Here is a 17693-nt window from a genome sequence, read left to right on the forward strand (position 1 = left end):
ATTTTATTGCAAAGTATAACAATAAACAAAAATTGTTCTAGGTAGTGTAAGTAGCAATAACCCCTATTAATAAATCCTAAAATGGACACATGGTTAAAATTAATGGTATACAACCACACCAAGGGCTTTATTCATTCAAGTGTCCTCTCAGAGAGCTCTTAACTTTGCTTAAAAGCTTTTAGCTAAGAGTCTTAAGAGTGATTTAGGAAAGATCTCAACGCAAGGAAAAAAACATACTCTCAGCTCAGAGATGATGTATATTTTTTGTATATCTTACCCTAATCACACACACACGCTTAATCTAAAAGTTACTGGAGACTGCTGTTTATAGGCTGCAATCACAACAACATGAACACTGATGCTGTGTTACGTCTTTCTATGTAAATTAACGTCTTAATTTTCTGATGGTGCGATAATTAGGATGTGCAATCCATCAATTACTCCAATAACACTGAAGCCTGCAAGGTGTGGATGTTCACTGGAAACTGAAGAAACTTTGACACAATATGAGATTTTTTTTTTTTTTTAAGAGTACTGTACAAGCTGGTTGCATGATGTAAGGCTGTGACAGATCCAAGTCATCACTGCTGCACTGTTGCATTTTTCCAGTTGCCAAATATCTCTGAACTAAAATGTCTTTCATTTCTAGCGTTGTGACATGTTTGTGCTGGTTAGGGAATCTTACAGGGAAAGTAAGAAGTAGTAAGAAGTAGAAGAAATCAGTTAGAGATATAACTTCATGAACAACTTTAGTCTTTACTAGGAACTATCCTTAAATTTTAGGGAAAACCGCCTAGGAGATGCTCACAATTATAGTTTTTTTTTTTTCTTTTTACAACTTCATCACTAGGAGCTAGTCTTTCTGCAAGGAATGTTTATGGGTAAGACCCCAGAAGAAATGATGTACTACTATAGAATGAAAATAAGATACACAGCTGATTTTAGTGCTGCAACTAACAACTATTTTAATTTTAATTTAAAAAAAAACAAAAACAACAGAGACGCATGGCTGCAAGTGCTCTTCCTTGACCATCTACAGCTTGTAAATAAAACAGACGCACAAAGCAAAATTTGGCATTATTTCGATTATATAGCCGACAGTCATGACAAGCCCATGGACACTGCAGAGTCCATCAACAAAAGACGTTTCAAACCAATGGAGCCAAGACATCCAACTTCACCTCAAGTGTTGACTCTGTTGGTTTGAAACATCTTATTTGAATCATCACAGATGTGCTGATTTGTATAAATAATTTAAAGAGCAACAGGGTAGAGATTAGAAAATGTGATAGAAAACGCCACTTTTACTCACCATCAGAATTTGACAAGGAATTTAAAGGCAACTGTCAAATTTCACTTCACAAAACTGTTAACCTATCAATGTGACTAACAGATTACACTCCTTTTGTTTTATGGCCTCTTTTCACATTCTCCAAAGCATCATCAAAATATTTTTTCTTTGATTTGTGGTTATTAAATAGGATGATTTATTGTCCACCATGGTGGAAATTGCATGGTGGAGGCTCCCCCTCTTTAATAAATCATATTCAGTTCATACAAACCTTACAGTCATCTTCAATCAAAATAGAGATGCAAAATCCAATGAATAAATAAATAAACCATGAATAAATAAATGAATCATGAGTAAAATAAATGTACACCCCTGCTGCACACCAATTTCAACTGACTGTGGTACTGGCTCAATTAGAGAGGCAATTCCAGCCTCCACCTGTGAGGCGGTAATGTGCCGAAAGGCATGCAGTCTGCCGAAAATTCAGAGGAAGAAGCAGAAGAAGAACTAGTGCAGCCCTAAGTTTAAAAAGAAGCAACACTTTGTAAACTTTAATCATTACGTTAACTCATCGCCTCACACGTTTTGACTGTAATTTCCCTTTTGGCTTCTGCCATGGACATGGTGGCAGGCTGGCAGCTAGGAGCTTGCTACCCTGTTGAAGCCAACAGTCCAGACAGAAAGAACACTTATGTTGTAACTTTCATTTTTAAGCGGTCTCAGCCTTAATGTTATTATGGCTTTCTAGGATGATTTTCAAATAGCTGAAAGTTAAATTAGCAGACATTGGCCTAATCTATGAGCAACTTAAGTCAATGTATGTGCTGACCGCGGTGTGTCAATTTGCAGACAATGAAGAGAAAGTCCACTGCACCTCCAATTTGAAAATAATTTGAAATGTTGTGTTTTCTCAAATGTTTGTGTGTTTTTCAAAATTGAGGTAAATGTGTTGAATGTAAATTGTCTTTTTAATGAAAAAGAGTCAAGGAGCAGGCAATGCACAGCCACAGGCTGAACTCAATCTGAGTTACCACAAGGAGGACCGATTTCATGTCCACACCCTAAAACAGCACCATCAGGCTACCCCTGTGAAAATTTTATGGGGGCGTCACTGGCTCCCATGCCACAACAGATCAGACTTGTATATTTGGGAATTAAATTTTTAGTTTATAATATAAAGTGCTCCCAAACATTATTTGGGAGCACATTTTTCTCTGCTCACTCACCTCTTAAGATATTTAATCTCAGTGACATACCATTAGATCCAACTAATCAACAATTAAATGAATTGCTATTTTTATAATACATTTTATTCTTCTTTATTTAGTTGCTGCAGCCCTAATTATTTTATCATTCCAAATTCAGCATGACCTAAAAATTAAAAGGTTCACTAAGGGTGATTTTCAGCCAAAGTACTAAATAAAAACTTTCTTCTGTTTATCCGTTTCATAAAACTAAAATCACAGTTACTGTATTTTTACAACTATGGCCAACAGATGACAACAAAATCTCAAGTTCAGTGCATAAGAATAGCCCACTACACACACATCACACACTGGGTCAATCTAAACTAGTATGACATCATGGAGCACGCCTGAGAAACTACTCAGAATAGTGGTCCAGTCTGGGAGCAAACATGGTGATGCACATGTTGAAACCAGGCTGAGATAACGAGAGGAAATTGAAATGTCACAACAAATCAAAAGCACTTCTAGGAGAAGGGTCCAATTTAAGCTCACACTGACTTTCAGAGGAAATTCATTCCATTCAGCTGCCATGTTTAAATTCATCACAAAGGCTCCAGTAGGCAAAAAAGATCAATTCAAATTGACTAGGACAGCTTGGCAAAAAAAAAAAAAAAGAAATAATACAAACATATAATCTAGTGCACAGCTTAACAGACTGGAAAAACGACTCAAGCAGCCGCTGAAAAGTCAATGAATTCATCTGTGGCCAATACTACTAAATAAAGAAGGTAAACTCTAAACTGATAATGCATCCACTACAGTGTACCTAACTGTTAACCACAATTAACGTAAGCAGTGAAGCCTGCCTTTACAGAAAACATTGCTGACTGTATTAATGGCTTCTACATTTGATTTTAAAGGTCTAACACCATAACCACTTAAGCTTGCAATTGTTAAATATTTAGTGTTTCTAAACACTGTCAGAAACAGCTTCCCCTACCATTCACTGTGCAAAAGGAAAAGCACAAAGCAGGCATGCCTTATTTGCATTTCAACGTCCTGTGAATGCTACTATTTCCAAGTGACTTGAGGGTAAACAGAAGGAAAATATCTGCCAAACAGAATATTACTAAAACAAATATTTCATCCAATGAGATGCTCCCTTATGCTAGTACATTCAAATTCCTACAAAAAAAGCCTCCTGATAGCAGCTAAATGCCAATTAAGCTGGTCCACTGGCAAACTTTTTCCAGGCCAATTTCACATACACTTTCCTACCTTTTCTCCACAATTTCCAGTGTGAGATGTAGCAGTTCCCTTTTGCTCTTCTCCCTTCTTTTGATCATCTCCAGGATGGTGACAGCTCGGCTCAGGTCTCTGCGCAGCTTCAGCAGCTTCTCATATGATGCCTCATCATTCTTTCGGCTCTGAAAAAGGAACAGTGATGATTCTGACAAAAGACCACAAGTGTTCCCATTTATACAGAAAATACTTCAGACATCAAGTTATTGAAACATTTGTTTTTTTTAGCCTCTGATTTTAAGGAAATACTTTCTCTAGAAACTAATTTAGCAGTGCAAGCAGTTAATCAGGTTGAGTTACTGTCTTGTAGAGTCTTACTTTTCTAGTCTGCATCTTCTCCGTTCGTCGCCGAAAGGCAACATAAGGGTCACTGGAGCTTGTGTCATCCTTCGTCTCTTGCTTGACATTGGGTATAAGGCAACCACCTTTGCGGATTTCCTTCTTGCAGCTCCAGTAGTCAAACACCAGCTTAATCAGCTCATCATCCTCGTTCAGGAGCAGTTTGGCTTCCTGGAGACTGACAAGCTATGGAGCAACACAGCAGAGACCAAGTAAAAGTCATTTTAGACTGCAGTGATTTAAAACAACCACCTCACAACAAGTTTTTTTCCCCAGTTTGCAGCAGTGTGATAGAAAAGTCTTGTTGCCTTCAGGAACTCCTTACACATCTACATTTGACAGTGTGCAGGATTTTAGAAGCCTACTTATTCATAGATGACAAAAGCTCCTAAAAATGCAGTGGTTATCCGTACTACTAAAGAAACCAAGACTAAGACAGTGACACACACCTCAAATCACCCTAATACAAGGTAAAAAACCATAGTTTAAATAAATATATTTAAGTTTAGTTATTATAACTGTATAATAACTATAACAAAGGGAAGCACATTATGAGGTACTAAGCTGATTAGTTCTATGTAAAGCCAATGATGTGCAAATACCATGCAACCCAGCACTTTCCTCTTACAAATACCTGCTGTCCACTGCCTTTCTCCAGCCGATCTATCATTTCTTCAAACTGCAGTGCTGTGATTTCAATTTCCTTCTTCAGTCTATTCACAAACGTTTCATCTTCTGAATCTAGGTCGTAGTCTGGCTGCTCTGTATCCAAACTGAAAGCTATGAGAATGAAAAGAACTGGTTACTGGACAGACAAGAACTGGACTGTCTGGACCAAGCACAACATCACGTTTGACTGGATATGAAAGATGGACTATGTAAGTTAAATAAAATGTCTGTTTCATACCAAAGGGAAATATACTGTGACATGGCCTTTAAATGCATGAGCATATGAAAAACCCCAAGCTGTTATCTTCATAAAACTCATAAAAATAAAAGTATCATGACAAAAACAACTGTATGTATTTCCTTTTGTTCCTCAACCAACTCAATTGATTTTGTGTTTGCTTGAGGACAAAGCTCCCTAGCACTGGTGTCAGTCCTGGACCTTTTGCTAGTCAACCTATTACATCACAGACCAAACAATCAAATAAGTTAGCTAGAGACCAACTGGTAGCATGTCGAACGTGAAAACACAGACAACTTTATAGCTCTGTACATTTCATACAAGCTGATTTACGTTTTGTACAAATTAGATGCATGCAATCCCTTGTGGGGGTTTCTTATTCGGTTATGCATCTTGTTCGACTTACAGGTCAAATCCCGGGGCAGAAACTGTGTGGTGTGTGCAAAGCCTCTAGCCTCCATTTTGTTTCCAATTAAGGTGTACATGCAGGAGTAGCTCAAGTCCAAGTTCCACATTATCTTAGTCCAACTTTGAGAAATTAGATTCAGTGTAATTTCAGTCAGACTAACATGTACAATTATTGTAAGTCTGGTTTGAGTTGGAGTAATTCCTCTGTGTAATTAATCAGTTTAATGAAACATGTAAATGTGCTGAGTTTCAACAACAACATGGCAATAATAAAGAGATACGGCACTTCTGTTATTTGTGATAGCAAACAATAACTATGTCCTTTCACGTTTATCTGCCACAGTTATTCAGTTAAGTAAGTTTTAACATTTAAAAAAAAAAAAAAAAAAACTTTACAATTTATTTTTCATACACTTGCTGCAGTATTACTCAACTGAGACTGTTCTATTTACTTCTCATACAGCAATTAATTTTCCAGACACACACTAGTTAAATTAATACTCAGCTGTTGCTGTTCTATTTACTTATACACAATGATAGCTAACTGCTCCCTTCAACCCCAAATTCAAATCTCTAATCAGCACGCTAAATCCTCTAAAACCATCAGACACACCAGAGCACCCTAGCACTAACAACATCACAATGTGCTAACACAGCTAAGAGGATAATCCTGTTGCATGCAACTTGCTACTCACGCTCTATGTGAATAAGCTGCTTTGGCATCTTGAACTCCCCAGGGTAGAGGGACTCGTAGTGAGTGATGTTGCATTCTGCCTCGGGGACAGGGATAACCATGGCATCCCGTTTCTCCCCATATACCTGCTGTGCTGACATGGCCTGCTGGAGATGGCGCTCCTGGAAGAGACAAAGAAACCACCTCTTCAAGAAAGACTGTAAGCAATTTAATGAAATCTGCGTCTCTTTCCCTAAGAAATGCTTTAAAAAGTCCTTCACTTACTTGTAAAATGTTCTTGTTTATTCTATAGATATGTTCACACAAGTAAGGAAAAATGATTGTCAGGTTCATTAACCAGTGAACAGATTTTCATCAAACATCACTTCACTACATGAATATAGAACGGTATTAGTGTTGAATGAGAGTAAAGATGAGAACTCATTTAGTTGGTCAGAAAATATAATTTTCTGTATGAGTTTATGTCTTCAGATATACTGTATGTAATAATAGAGTCTTCTAAGAGCCAGCTGAAAACTATAAACCAACCAGAGATTATTCATAACAAGCATTAAATCAGTTCATACGAGTTAGCTGATGTGGTCCGGAGAGCAGATTTAATACAAACCTTAGCACAATCACAGGAGAATTGCATCTCAAATTACAACTTATAACAATTGAGACCTCCCACTGGCCTAACGTTTCAGATTACTAGCACAGTATGTAGCAAAAGTGATGCTGTAGTAGTTCTAAACTACTTAATAAACATGCTTAATAGAAAGAAATAGTTTCCTTGTTTTATTTTCTTACATCTCAGGATTATTCCTGAAGTGGCCAGGCAGACTAACTTTTTCTATTCTATACAAAAAATTAGTCTGGAACCTCTTCGGTTGAGATTGATTTCCAGGGGGCGGGCCAATGGATACAGAATAAACCAATCAGAGAAAAGGACGATATGATTAGAGCAAAGCTACAGGGAGACCAGTGAATGGTGTGCAGTAGAGAGGCTATTAGCGCTCTGTCCACCTTCAATACCACGACTGAGGTGAGAGACTTGAGCAACGCACCGGACCCCCAGCTGCTCCCCAGGCACCTGCCCACTGCTCTGTGTGTGTGTTCACTGCTGTGTGTGCACTTTGGGATGGATTAAATGCACAGCACAAATTCCGAGTATAGGTCACCATACTTGGCTACACAAGTCACTTTCACTTTCACTATTTAATGACTGTTGTCATTTTTGCTGTAAAACATGAGAATAAATGATGTTATAACCAGTTCGGTGCATATTTTTGAACAGAGTAAACAGGAAAAGCCAGTTGTAGAAAGATTTGCGGACATGGGACCGACAATGAGAAATGTCAAACAAGTCGAGCATAAAGCCCGCTCCATTGCAGATAACAGCTGTGATTGGCCTGGCTCAGTTAAGGCCAGAGGAAAAGACTTTCCATGGCAAGGTTTCCAGACTCACATTTTTTTGCTAAGAAAGGAGAGGGTCTGGCTGGGCAGGCCAGAAAACAAGTACAGAACATGATGAAAATTTCCAGAAAACAACACATTTCAGAACAAGACTGAAGTGACAGTCACAGATTTAATACCTTTTCCAGGTTATCTTCCAATATTCTTTCTGGCTTTTCCTAGTTCTTTACTGTAGCAATATTTTTAATGTTTTGTGTAGGCTGTTCCGAGCAGGCAGATCAAGCAACATCATAGTATGATTTGCCTGTATTCCCTCACAGTGTCACAGAGAAACAGTACAGAATGTGGGGTGTCAAACTGTGCCTACCTATGAGATGATAAGATGAGGTCAGATAGAATTTATTCATTCCCAAAGGGAAATTCAGGGTACAATGATACTGGTATCCTTGTAAGGACACAAGGAGTACTGCTAAGTGTATTGTTTTGTCAATGTACTATGAGAAAGACAGTCAGTGTACTTGTATTTCAGCGCATGTGCTTTCTGGCAAAAGCATTCATTCTGAGTACTGCAGTAGTAAACCTTAAGGTGCAACGGAGAGTCATTGTTTGCTGCACATTTCCGCTTGAGCAACTCACAAAGTTAGTCAGGAAAACTGTGCCCTAAAAGTTCACAAACAAGCTGTTGCACATTAAGAGCCATGTGATGATAGATGACATACCTGGAGGGTTCTCTCCAGGCAGCACTTAACCTCGTACCACAAAACCGGACAGGCAAATTGACGCTTCCACTTAGACATATGCTCTTATACAAACACATAAAAATGTGATGCTTTAAGAACCACACATCAACATGAATCTTTTAATCTACAAAATACACTGCTTACAATTTTCGTGAATAACATAACTCTTTAGTCAGTGGCTTATATCATAATATTAGACCTACTTTAAGCTCCACTAATGCCATTAAAGACACAACAGCTTATTGCAAATGCTCAGGTGTGTAGTATATTCTTTTTGAAAGCCCATTATAAATGACTGATGCAACAACAATTCAGTCACAGTGACTAAGACCCATCTTTCTCTAACAAGTAGTTTAACAGGGCTCATGCTCATTTTAAAAGTATACAGATTTCATTCATAAATACATTTTCTTGTGTGAATTCTGAAATATGGATCAGTGTTTTACGATATGCTGTTACTAGCAAATATTAACCAAAAATATCTGTACATAGTTAATTTTCGATCACCCAAATACTATTTAACTTCAGACGTTTTGGCACTTGTGTGGGAGTTTTTTTTTGTTTTTTTTTTCCCTTTTAAGTGGTTTGGTCTACAGTCCAAAGCGTCTGTGTGGAGTAACAGCAGAACCATATCAGAGCTGTGGGTAGTCATGAAAGGACACAGCGTGTGTCCAGAGCTGAACCATCTGTCCCTAGTAAGCAACAAGCCCAGCATTGTGCACTTTCTCTACAACTTCTACAGCTTCTTGTGTCAACTTGACCATCATGACTTTAACTTTGAGGACCCTTGGACTAAACTTAAAGTGGGGCGTTCAAACCAGGCCTGCTTGTTGATGGCTCGAAATAGGTTTGGTATGTAAACAAACACACACCTGACTAACTCCCATCTATTCACAAATCATTGCTAATGTCTCAGCTGCACTGGACATGATTCAATTTAGTATGTTCACACGTGTAAGTCACAGGCCCTATTCACTGGCTACAAATACACCACCGCCTGCAATCAGCTAAGAGTTTAGTGTGATCATACATTTAATGTCCCCATAATCAGTCAGTAAAAAATTGTTTCTAAACTGCAAAGACTGTGAGTTTCTGTCCCTAGCTCTCAGGGCACTTTAAATGTAAAAACTGAGCTTTGCACACAGTTGAGCTGCAAAAAGCATGTAATTCCACCTGCTCTTTTTAATTTGGCATTTGACAGCTAAGAACATAGCACAATAAAATGTATCTTGGATTCACACACCTACAAGCAATCCCCAAATCCCCTAACATGAATGTCTGAAATAAGAGCACTGAGAAGCACTACATTCCTGAAGTCTAACTCTGAAACATGTTTCTGCTAAACAACCATAATTACTGAGTATAACTCTGTGACAGCTACCTGATGGGATAGCATTTTCCAGTATTTACAGTGCTCTTAGAGACTGCCAACCACGAGGACAGTCTATCGCTTCATCAAGTATTTATCTGCTGATATGCCATGACCTTATGTGAACTGCACAAGGCAACTTTCAAAAACTCATCTCCAAAACACATCTTCTGTGTCTCCATTGTCTAATATGTTGATAAACTCTGACCTTTGTGAATTTAAAAACCAGCATTTAAAGCGAGTATAAAGAACCAATTACACAAAAGTCATGCTTCTGCAGAGGACATGAGCTTGGCATATTGCAGCAAGCTGCCCTGATCCACCTCTGACCTACAGTTATCCTGATCTTTCACAGCTGTGATTCTCACAACCACAGTTCACAGCCTGGGATTTCCTCAGCTGAGGAATTGGGGAAGTAGGACTCAATGGCATTTGCGAATGGTACATGAGAATGAGTAAACGGACATACTGCAACTGATTTAATCAAAGTTAGATTTGAACAAGCCAAATTTGAAGGACACTTTATGAGAAAACTCTATTACATAAAACATTAATGCTAGTTGGCAATACGCACCGTAGGCAGAAATGTTGAAAGTCCAAGTTACAAAGTTCTAATAACTTTACATCCACTCTCTTATTCTTGCTACACAAAATGTTCTTAGACTGCAGAGACTTCACAGTGGCAGTGCTGCTTTCTGTCATGGCCACAGAGAAAAATGAATCTACTTTATACAGCACCACATGTTCCTTCCCTGAAATATTCCCAATAAAAATAGATCACTTCAATAAAAGTTGCCACAGCAACAAAACCGTGGCCTCCGGCAGGTACTTTCTGCTCATGTCGACCAGAGGAAGGCAAGGACATCTTGAGGATGCCAAGCTGTTCAGTGAATCAAGGCAGATGCCCCGTTCTAAAAGTGTTAAATGCATGAAATAAAAATAAGCAGACACAAAAAAAGTAACAGGCCACCACTGTGTTCCTTTACATTTAGTAAAACTTACACAGAACAGGTTACTAATGCTTTTCAGTATCTATACTTGTCTACTTGTACTTGTCTATTACTCATATATCCTGATATACATTCACATACACAACAACACTATGTATACTGTAATATGAAATGTTAGTCTTGTTTAAATTGCTCCAGTGTACGCTACAATATCTTGCACTAACCATTGTATATGTTACTTTATGGAATACCTCTTTTCTTGTCTTTTATTGGTATTTGTCTTATGTCGTTCATTGTTTAAAACAATGAATCTATGAAACTGCAGTGAGGGTGTGCTCCTTCAATTTTAGGTTCATTTGGCCACAATAGTATGCAATCTTTAAGTACTAAGTCAATTTTAAAATTGAAAGTACCATAACACATTTAATCACATTTTATACCACTATAATTAAAACAAACAACCAAAAACAAAATAACAAAACTAATACACACGTCAGAGTCTGGAGCATCTGGAGCAAACTTCTAACCTTCACTCAGTTACGAGTAAAAGCATTTTATCAAGTTATTGTGCATATTTTGGGACATCAGTTTATTACCTTCCTTGTGTTTGTGCATTGTGGCACAGTGAACCTCTCCTGCTAATGAGGTGAGAGGAACTGGGTCAGGTGAGGTAATAAACACAAGGTAGCCTAATACATTACACATCACTGATATGTCTGCTACAGTCAGCAATAACAAGCGTCAACACACAATCTAATGCATTTTAAAGCACTCCAGGTAAAAGTTGTAAAAGAGGAGAGTTACTTAAACAACCTGTAATACATTATGGAAAGCGGTTGTAAAAATGAACTTTAATGTATTTTGATTAGGGTTGTCAATCAAGTAAAATATTTAATTGCGATTAATCGCCTGATTGTCATTGAGTTAACTGGTGATTAATCGCAACTTAATCTCACGTTTTTATTTGTTCTAAATGTATTTTAAATTAATACTTTTAAAGTTTTTAATACTCTAAACATGGACATGTATGTTTTATGCAAATGTATGTTTATTAGTGAAACCACCATAAACATAGAGCATAAAGAACATAGACATGTTTCAAAGACAGTAGATATGTTTTTCAAAGAATTTGTTCATGTCTATTAAAAACATGAAAAAAAAAAACTGAAAAAACACATTCCCATTATTTCTTTCTTTGCACTGAGCCAATTGTTCACACAGACAAGCCAACTTAATTCACATCAACAATAAAGGCAGACAACTTTTGTCTTGTCAACAGACCCATCAGACATGGTTTTGTAAATGAATTTATGGTTCAGAAGACCTTTTTCTTTCTCCATTTGTTTGCTGCTGCACTCTTTACTGTCTATGGCTGCATTTTACATTTGTCCTACCTGACAAGTTTGGGCTTGAATGACTTACAGTTGTATGGCTTTACATAACAAATCTGCAGGTGCAGCGCAGGCCACTTCTATATTTAATAAAACTGTTCATTCTTGGTGCTGATCATAAAGACTAAATAATTAAGAGGTTTTATATGCTAAGTTCCTACAAACTGCAAAAACAACTGCAAATTGAACTGATGCATTAATTAGGCCTCACCTTACAAAAATGTGGAAATAAACTACACACACAAGCACACACTGAAATAAAAATAAACATCTTCATATGTTAGTATGTGTACTTTTTAAAAAAAAAATTAGTGTTACAATCTACTCAATATGTCAATACAACCACTTTAAAATGGCAAATGCAAAAGAGAATCCTAACCAGATGTTAATCCTAAAACTTTAACGAAGCCACAATATAACAACTCCATCATCAATCTGTGAAAACACAGCAACATCCTATGCCACTGTGTAATTTACCAGCTCTATGTTAGGACTAAGTCTACTCTAGCAGCCAAGGGCAGTCCGTGTGAAACACACATGGCCGGGCTGGAGCTGTCAACACAAAGCGCCTAGCTGTCAAACCGGGACCAGGACTCCCTCTGGCACTTGTTCACCCAAAGCACGCCACGTCCGGGGTCTGTCCCCTCCTGCCTTCACCGCAAAAGTCAGCAAAATGGTGGAACAGATACAAAGGCACATGTTTGTGACTTCGTCTACGTTTCACACCTGGAAATAACGACACTTACGAAGAAGACGACCACCTGCTTCGTACTTACAATAGCACCTGTTGGGAAACGGGGTCCCAGCGTCTTGTATTTACCGCGACCCGCTGCATGCACGAAGGAGCCCACATGGCAGCCATTTTGCGTAAGCTTGCGCAGGCACCCTAGTAGCGCCGCTTGACAGGCAAACACAGCTGAAGTGATCCAGCCGCAGACGGCCCGCTATTAAAAACAAGAAAGAAAAGGGGAGATAAAACATACCGATTCCTCCTCTTTTTCCATCCCGGTAGGCATCTGCGGAACTGCCCTGTTGATTGAGGCACATTCGTGCAGGTCAGGCAGATCCTCGCAGCGGAAGACGGGTAGAGGTTTACTAGCGTGCAGCGCCCGAGCCCGAAACGACAATTTACTCATTTTCATAATAAAAGCGGCACCATAAATCTATGCGATGTGCTCGGAATAACAGCAGGTGTGTCTCTAGGTCTCATTGATGTATCCGTGGTCTCTGGAAGTCAGCCAGGCGGTTCAGAGCAAGTTTAGGTCCGTAGCTGCGCGAACGGAGCCGGGCAGGCCCGAGTCTCGGACGCTCTCTATCGGTCTCTTTTTTCCGTAGGCTCCGCTGTTCCTCCCTGGTTCAATACGCCATAGCAAACATAGCGGACATTACAAACTCTTACAGCTCTCCGCCCCCTCGCTCACAGCCATTGCCACTCTGTAGCTCACGCGTGCGCGCTCGCGGTAGCCGTAAGGTAGAGGAGGGGAGGGGAGGGGAGGGGAGGGGACCATTCACCCTGTTAAGAGACTGAAGAAAACACAGTCTTCCTTATGCAAAAATAACTAAAATAGATCGAAAATGCAGAATTAAAAAAGCCCCAAAATAGCCAAGTTTTTTTTTTTACCTTGTAAGGACAGACGCACTTTTTACACTTTGTATTTGGTGTAACAAAATTAGAAATATCTCATGTTCTACCAATTAGATTAAATTGATTTACAAATATCGCCACCCTGTGGTACAAACACGACTACACAACAATTATCCCTAATACATGTTTCTGCGCGGTGAGAAAAAAAGCACAAAGAGGATAAACATTAAAATCACTACAGCTATCATTTTGATTGCCATAAAAAAATATCTCACTTGCATACCAAGACTATCTATATTTACTGACATATACCTACAGTACATTTATTCAAGTGTACAAGTACAAAGTGCTTAAGTACAAATTTGAGGTGCTTGTACTTTACTGGAATATAACGTTTTATGAAAAATTGTATTTCCTCTCCATTACACTCCAGAGGCAACTACTGTACTTTTTACTGCAATTATTCTGCCTGACAGATGTAGTTATTTTCTAAATAACAATTTTCATTCCCTTGCTGTCCACTGAAAACGTCCAACATAATATCTTGTAGAATATGATGTACCGCTGCAAATGAAGCTAGCCACCCTTTAAGAAGTACTCCAATCTTAAACACCAACAGCAGTAAAGTTCAACATGTATGTAATGAAGCAGTAACAATCTAAAATCATCAAATATACAAGTATTAACATTTTGTAGTGGGATATTTTCACATTTCATTGCTACTTTTACTTAAGTGAGTACTTCCTACACAACTGGTGGACACAGTACAAGAAAAATGTTACAATAAAATGGTAAAATGCAGCAGGCTAAATACTCTGTATTGTTTGTTTAAAAATGTTATATCTGGGTGCATTGAGTTAATTTCTTTCATTATTGTCATTCATCAAAAAAGTATTGGAAAACATTAATCCCTGCAAACTGTGAGATTACATACTGTATTCTACTTACAGTAAAGAACATTTAAAATCATGATTGGCAAGATGGCAAAAGCTATAAGAATAAAACCAGACTGAAGACACAGAGGAAGATACAGAAAATTAGTCAAGAACTCAGTCAGGTACTCTATAAATATACTCTTTAGCCAACATAGGAAATAAGATAAGTTTGGTTCAGCTTTTTCCCCAGCACAACTTCATAAAAGCGGACATACCTGGTGGATTACTTTGAATACCACATTTCTGTTTACCTCATCATCATCACAGCTAAAGAAAAATAGAGCCATGATAACTTCCTAGAGTTGTACGGCTGAGTTTTGGCATCTAATAAGCTTTAAAAACAAAAACCAATTCCTCAGCTGAAGTTCCTAAATGATCTTTCACTGTCTCATTTACACATAAAGCACACACCGTAATTAACACAACCCCCTATATTTATTTTATTACTTATTTTTTTCATACAAGACGCAATGCTAAACAGTCTCTGTGTGAAAACAGCCCAAAGTTGTCTGATGCTGTACCTGTAAAACTCCAACAGTGGGCAAACTGTGAATCTTGACACATTCTTCTATACATTACAGATGTACTGCAGTGTTATTTACAATTGACTACCAGTTTAATTAAAACATGCTTCACCATTCTCTTCTTTTTGACCATGTCCCCCTTCACCAACCAAAGGACTGCAACTGCATTTTTAGCCTATGTAAATCAGTTCATGCCTGATTACCACACGACAATCATAAGAGGCAATGGGTTGGCCATTATTGACCAGATCAGATGACATCCTAAGTCAGTTACATTAAATAACATCTCTCATCTTAATATTTAGACCAACAGCTGCTGCACATCTTGCTTTTACTTGATTTGAATGTTAATTTTAATAATGAATAACATAGTGACCTGCATTCAAAGGGAGGCACAGTTGACACTTGAGTTACTTGACATTAATACTGACCTACAGACATTGAGCTACACACACATAAACATTACTTAATTTTAATTGTACAGCTCCATCATAGAATTGAATCAACACCTCTATAAAACAGTTTGAAACAAATTCAACATTATCACTTTCATGAAGGGGGATTTTGTTCCTGGCCTGTTGCATTAGACTGTTAGAATAGTTTCAGTTAGGTCTATCTAATAAACTGCCAACTGGACGTATAAAGCCCAAACATACAACGCATATTTAATATCATTTGTGAACAGAATAAGAAAGAAAAGAAATGAATATAACCTGTATGGGTGGGTGAGTATCCCTGGGGACATGAGTGAATGATACAGATGTAGGAGATTGACATGATAAGCATCATCCATTTGGGGGCAACATGCTCACATCTGTAAACCACAACCGAGGCCTATCAAAGAGACAGGAAAGAAAGGCACATGAATAATAAGAAGAATATTTATTCCAAGTAGAATACATGGTTAATATGATGCACTTGCCCCAGAGATGTGCCATGTCGCCGCATTTATTATCACATTTTTAAAAAAAAATCTTCTTCTCTATTGTGCATTAATTACATTCATTAACTGTAATGTGTAGGATCCCCGGAGAGAAAATTTGGAGCAAGATATAATTATCTACAACACACACCCACACAAGCATTATCAAGTTCACATCTGCGATCTTTTTCAATAAAAATGACAGAATCCATTTATTTTATTTTAGACTCTGTTCATGTAGATTAAGTTTTATTTTTTACATCCTATTGCTCATTAGTGCAGCCCCATGTAAGGAAGAGTGGCTTAGAGGTACAAAGAGACCAGGGCACGACATAAAAAGAAGGTGAAATGTGGACGACAGCACTGACCACTACGCCTCCGATCAAAAAGCAGCTGTTAGCAGCTGTTTAACTCCTTTTTGAGCCCAGTTGTTTTAGCACTAGCAAGCTGGCTGCTAACGCTAGCTTAGCCCAGTTAGCCTAACCCTCCACCGTCTATCAGCCAGCTAACAGTCTGTGGACAGAAGCTAATAGTTTCACTTGAACTCCAAACCATGTTGCTCACGGTTTAGAGCTGACTCTTTCGACTGCCATGAGGATACCCGGGGAACAATTAGCTTGAGCCAGGGTTGCAACTTACCTGCTACTAGCACACACACAGGGAGAGCTGCCGGTTCTTCTGGTTGTCATGCTAGCCCAATGCTAACGCTGGTTAGCTCCTTTTGGACGCCTCATTGAAAAGGGTTTTCCTTTTTTTTATTATTTTTGCAAATGAGGTAACTCACTTTGAAAAGTAGGAAACAGAAGCAGAGATTTCACGAGAAACCTGGTTACTTAAGAAAGAAGAAGAAGGAGAAGAAGAAGAAGAAGAAGAAGAAGAAGAAGAAGAAGAAGAAGGAACCCCCCCCCCCCCCCATAGACCACCAGGCTACTCTGTAGACGAATCATGATTGGAGAGTGTCTGCCACCAATCACCTTTGGAGAGGAGGAGCTCACTGCCCCCCCCCAACATAATAATAATAACAACAACAATAATAGTAGCAGATCGGCTTTAAATTATAAGCAAAGGCACATAAAATACACTTTGTTTGTTACACAGGCATGATTTAAGACACCCACTGACAAATAAGTGATGAAATGCAAAATCTTTTTCTCTTTTTTTTTTCCAAAAATGATTGCAGTATTTGTTATGTAACTGTAACTGTCTCTAGGGTTGGTCACCTCCCTCCATCCCCATCTCTGCCCTTCTTTCCACAGGGAAAGGCTGCCTTAGCCTCTGCTGCCTCCTCTGACACAGTAATACTTTGCACTGCACATTTTTTATAATCAGACACAGATGAAAGAGAATGCTGCAAAGGGAAAACATATGGACTAATTTTCTAGGATGTCCCACCACAAATATCACCACCTCTCATCGTCTACTGGCTGCATGCACGCTTGCTCAGTGACTCTCACTATGATTAATATCGTTTTGTTCAACTCCCCCAGCAAGGTCATCGGAACCAATCTGAAGGCAGTGGAAAAATTATAATATCAATTTAGATTGGAACATCCCATTGTTTTTCTTTCTTTTTGTTTTTTAAGATGAATAGTGTATGTAATGTTCTGTTTAATGAATTCATAAGTGTCTCTGGGAATACAAAACACTAACAGGCTGGGTTACGTGGTGGTGTCTAAAGCTGTATCTTAAATGTCTATGGTGAACTGTCAATGAAAGGGAGGCTGCCTCATCATTTTCAGTAGGTCGCCTCTTTC

The 17693-nt window shown here is 38.4% G+C and overlaps 1 protein-coding gene across 5 annotated transcripts in view; it reads right to left on the bottom strand.

Annotated features, from left to right (window-relative positions):
- The window catches only part of LOC113121488 (enhancer of polycomb homolog 1-like), a 32202-nt gene extending 15434 nt beyond the window's left edge, over nt 1-16768 (bottom strand). For 3 of the 5 annotated variants that reach the window (XM_026292016.2, XM_026292013.2, XM_026292012.2), the window contains exons 1-5: nt 12957-13420; nt 6130-6289; nt 4754-4899; nt 4099-4305; nt 3757-3905 (exon numbers count right to left, since the gene is read on the bottom strand). In XM_026292016.2, the coding sequence (XP_026147801.1) occupies nt 3757-3905; nt 4099-4305; nt 4754-4899; nt 6130-6289; nt 12957-13115 (821 nt within the window). In that variant the 5' untranslated portion in view covers nt 13116-13420. Of the gene's footprint in view, nt 1-3756; nt 3906-4098; nt 4306-4753; nt 4900-6129; nt 6290-12749; nt 12872-12956; nt 13421-15730; nt 15852-16578 lie in introns of those variants that run through there. The other 2 variants (XM_026292014.1, XM_026292015.1) reach the window with 2 other exon arrangements.
- Between the last annotated feature and the right edge of the window lie 925 nt (nt 16769-17693).

This window comes from Mastacembelus armatus, chromosome 20 (assembly GCF_900324485.2).
Source record: "Mastacembelus armatus chromosome 20, fMasArm1.2, whole genome shotgun sequence".
Classification (NCBI taxonomy): domain Eukaryota; kingdom Metazoa; phylum Chordata; class Actinopteri; order Synbranchiformes; family Mastacembelidae; genus Mastacembelus; species Mastacembelus armatus.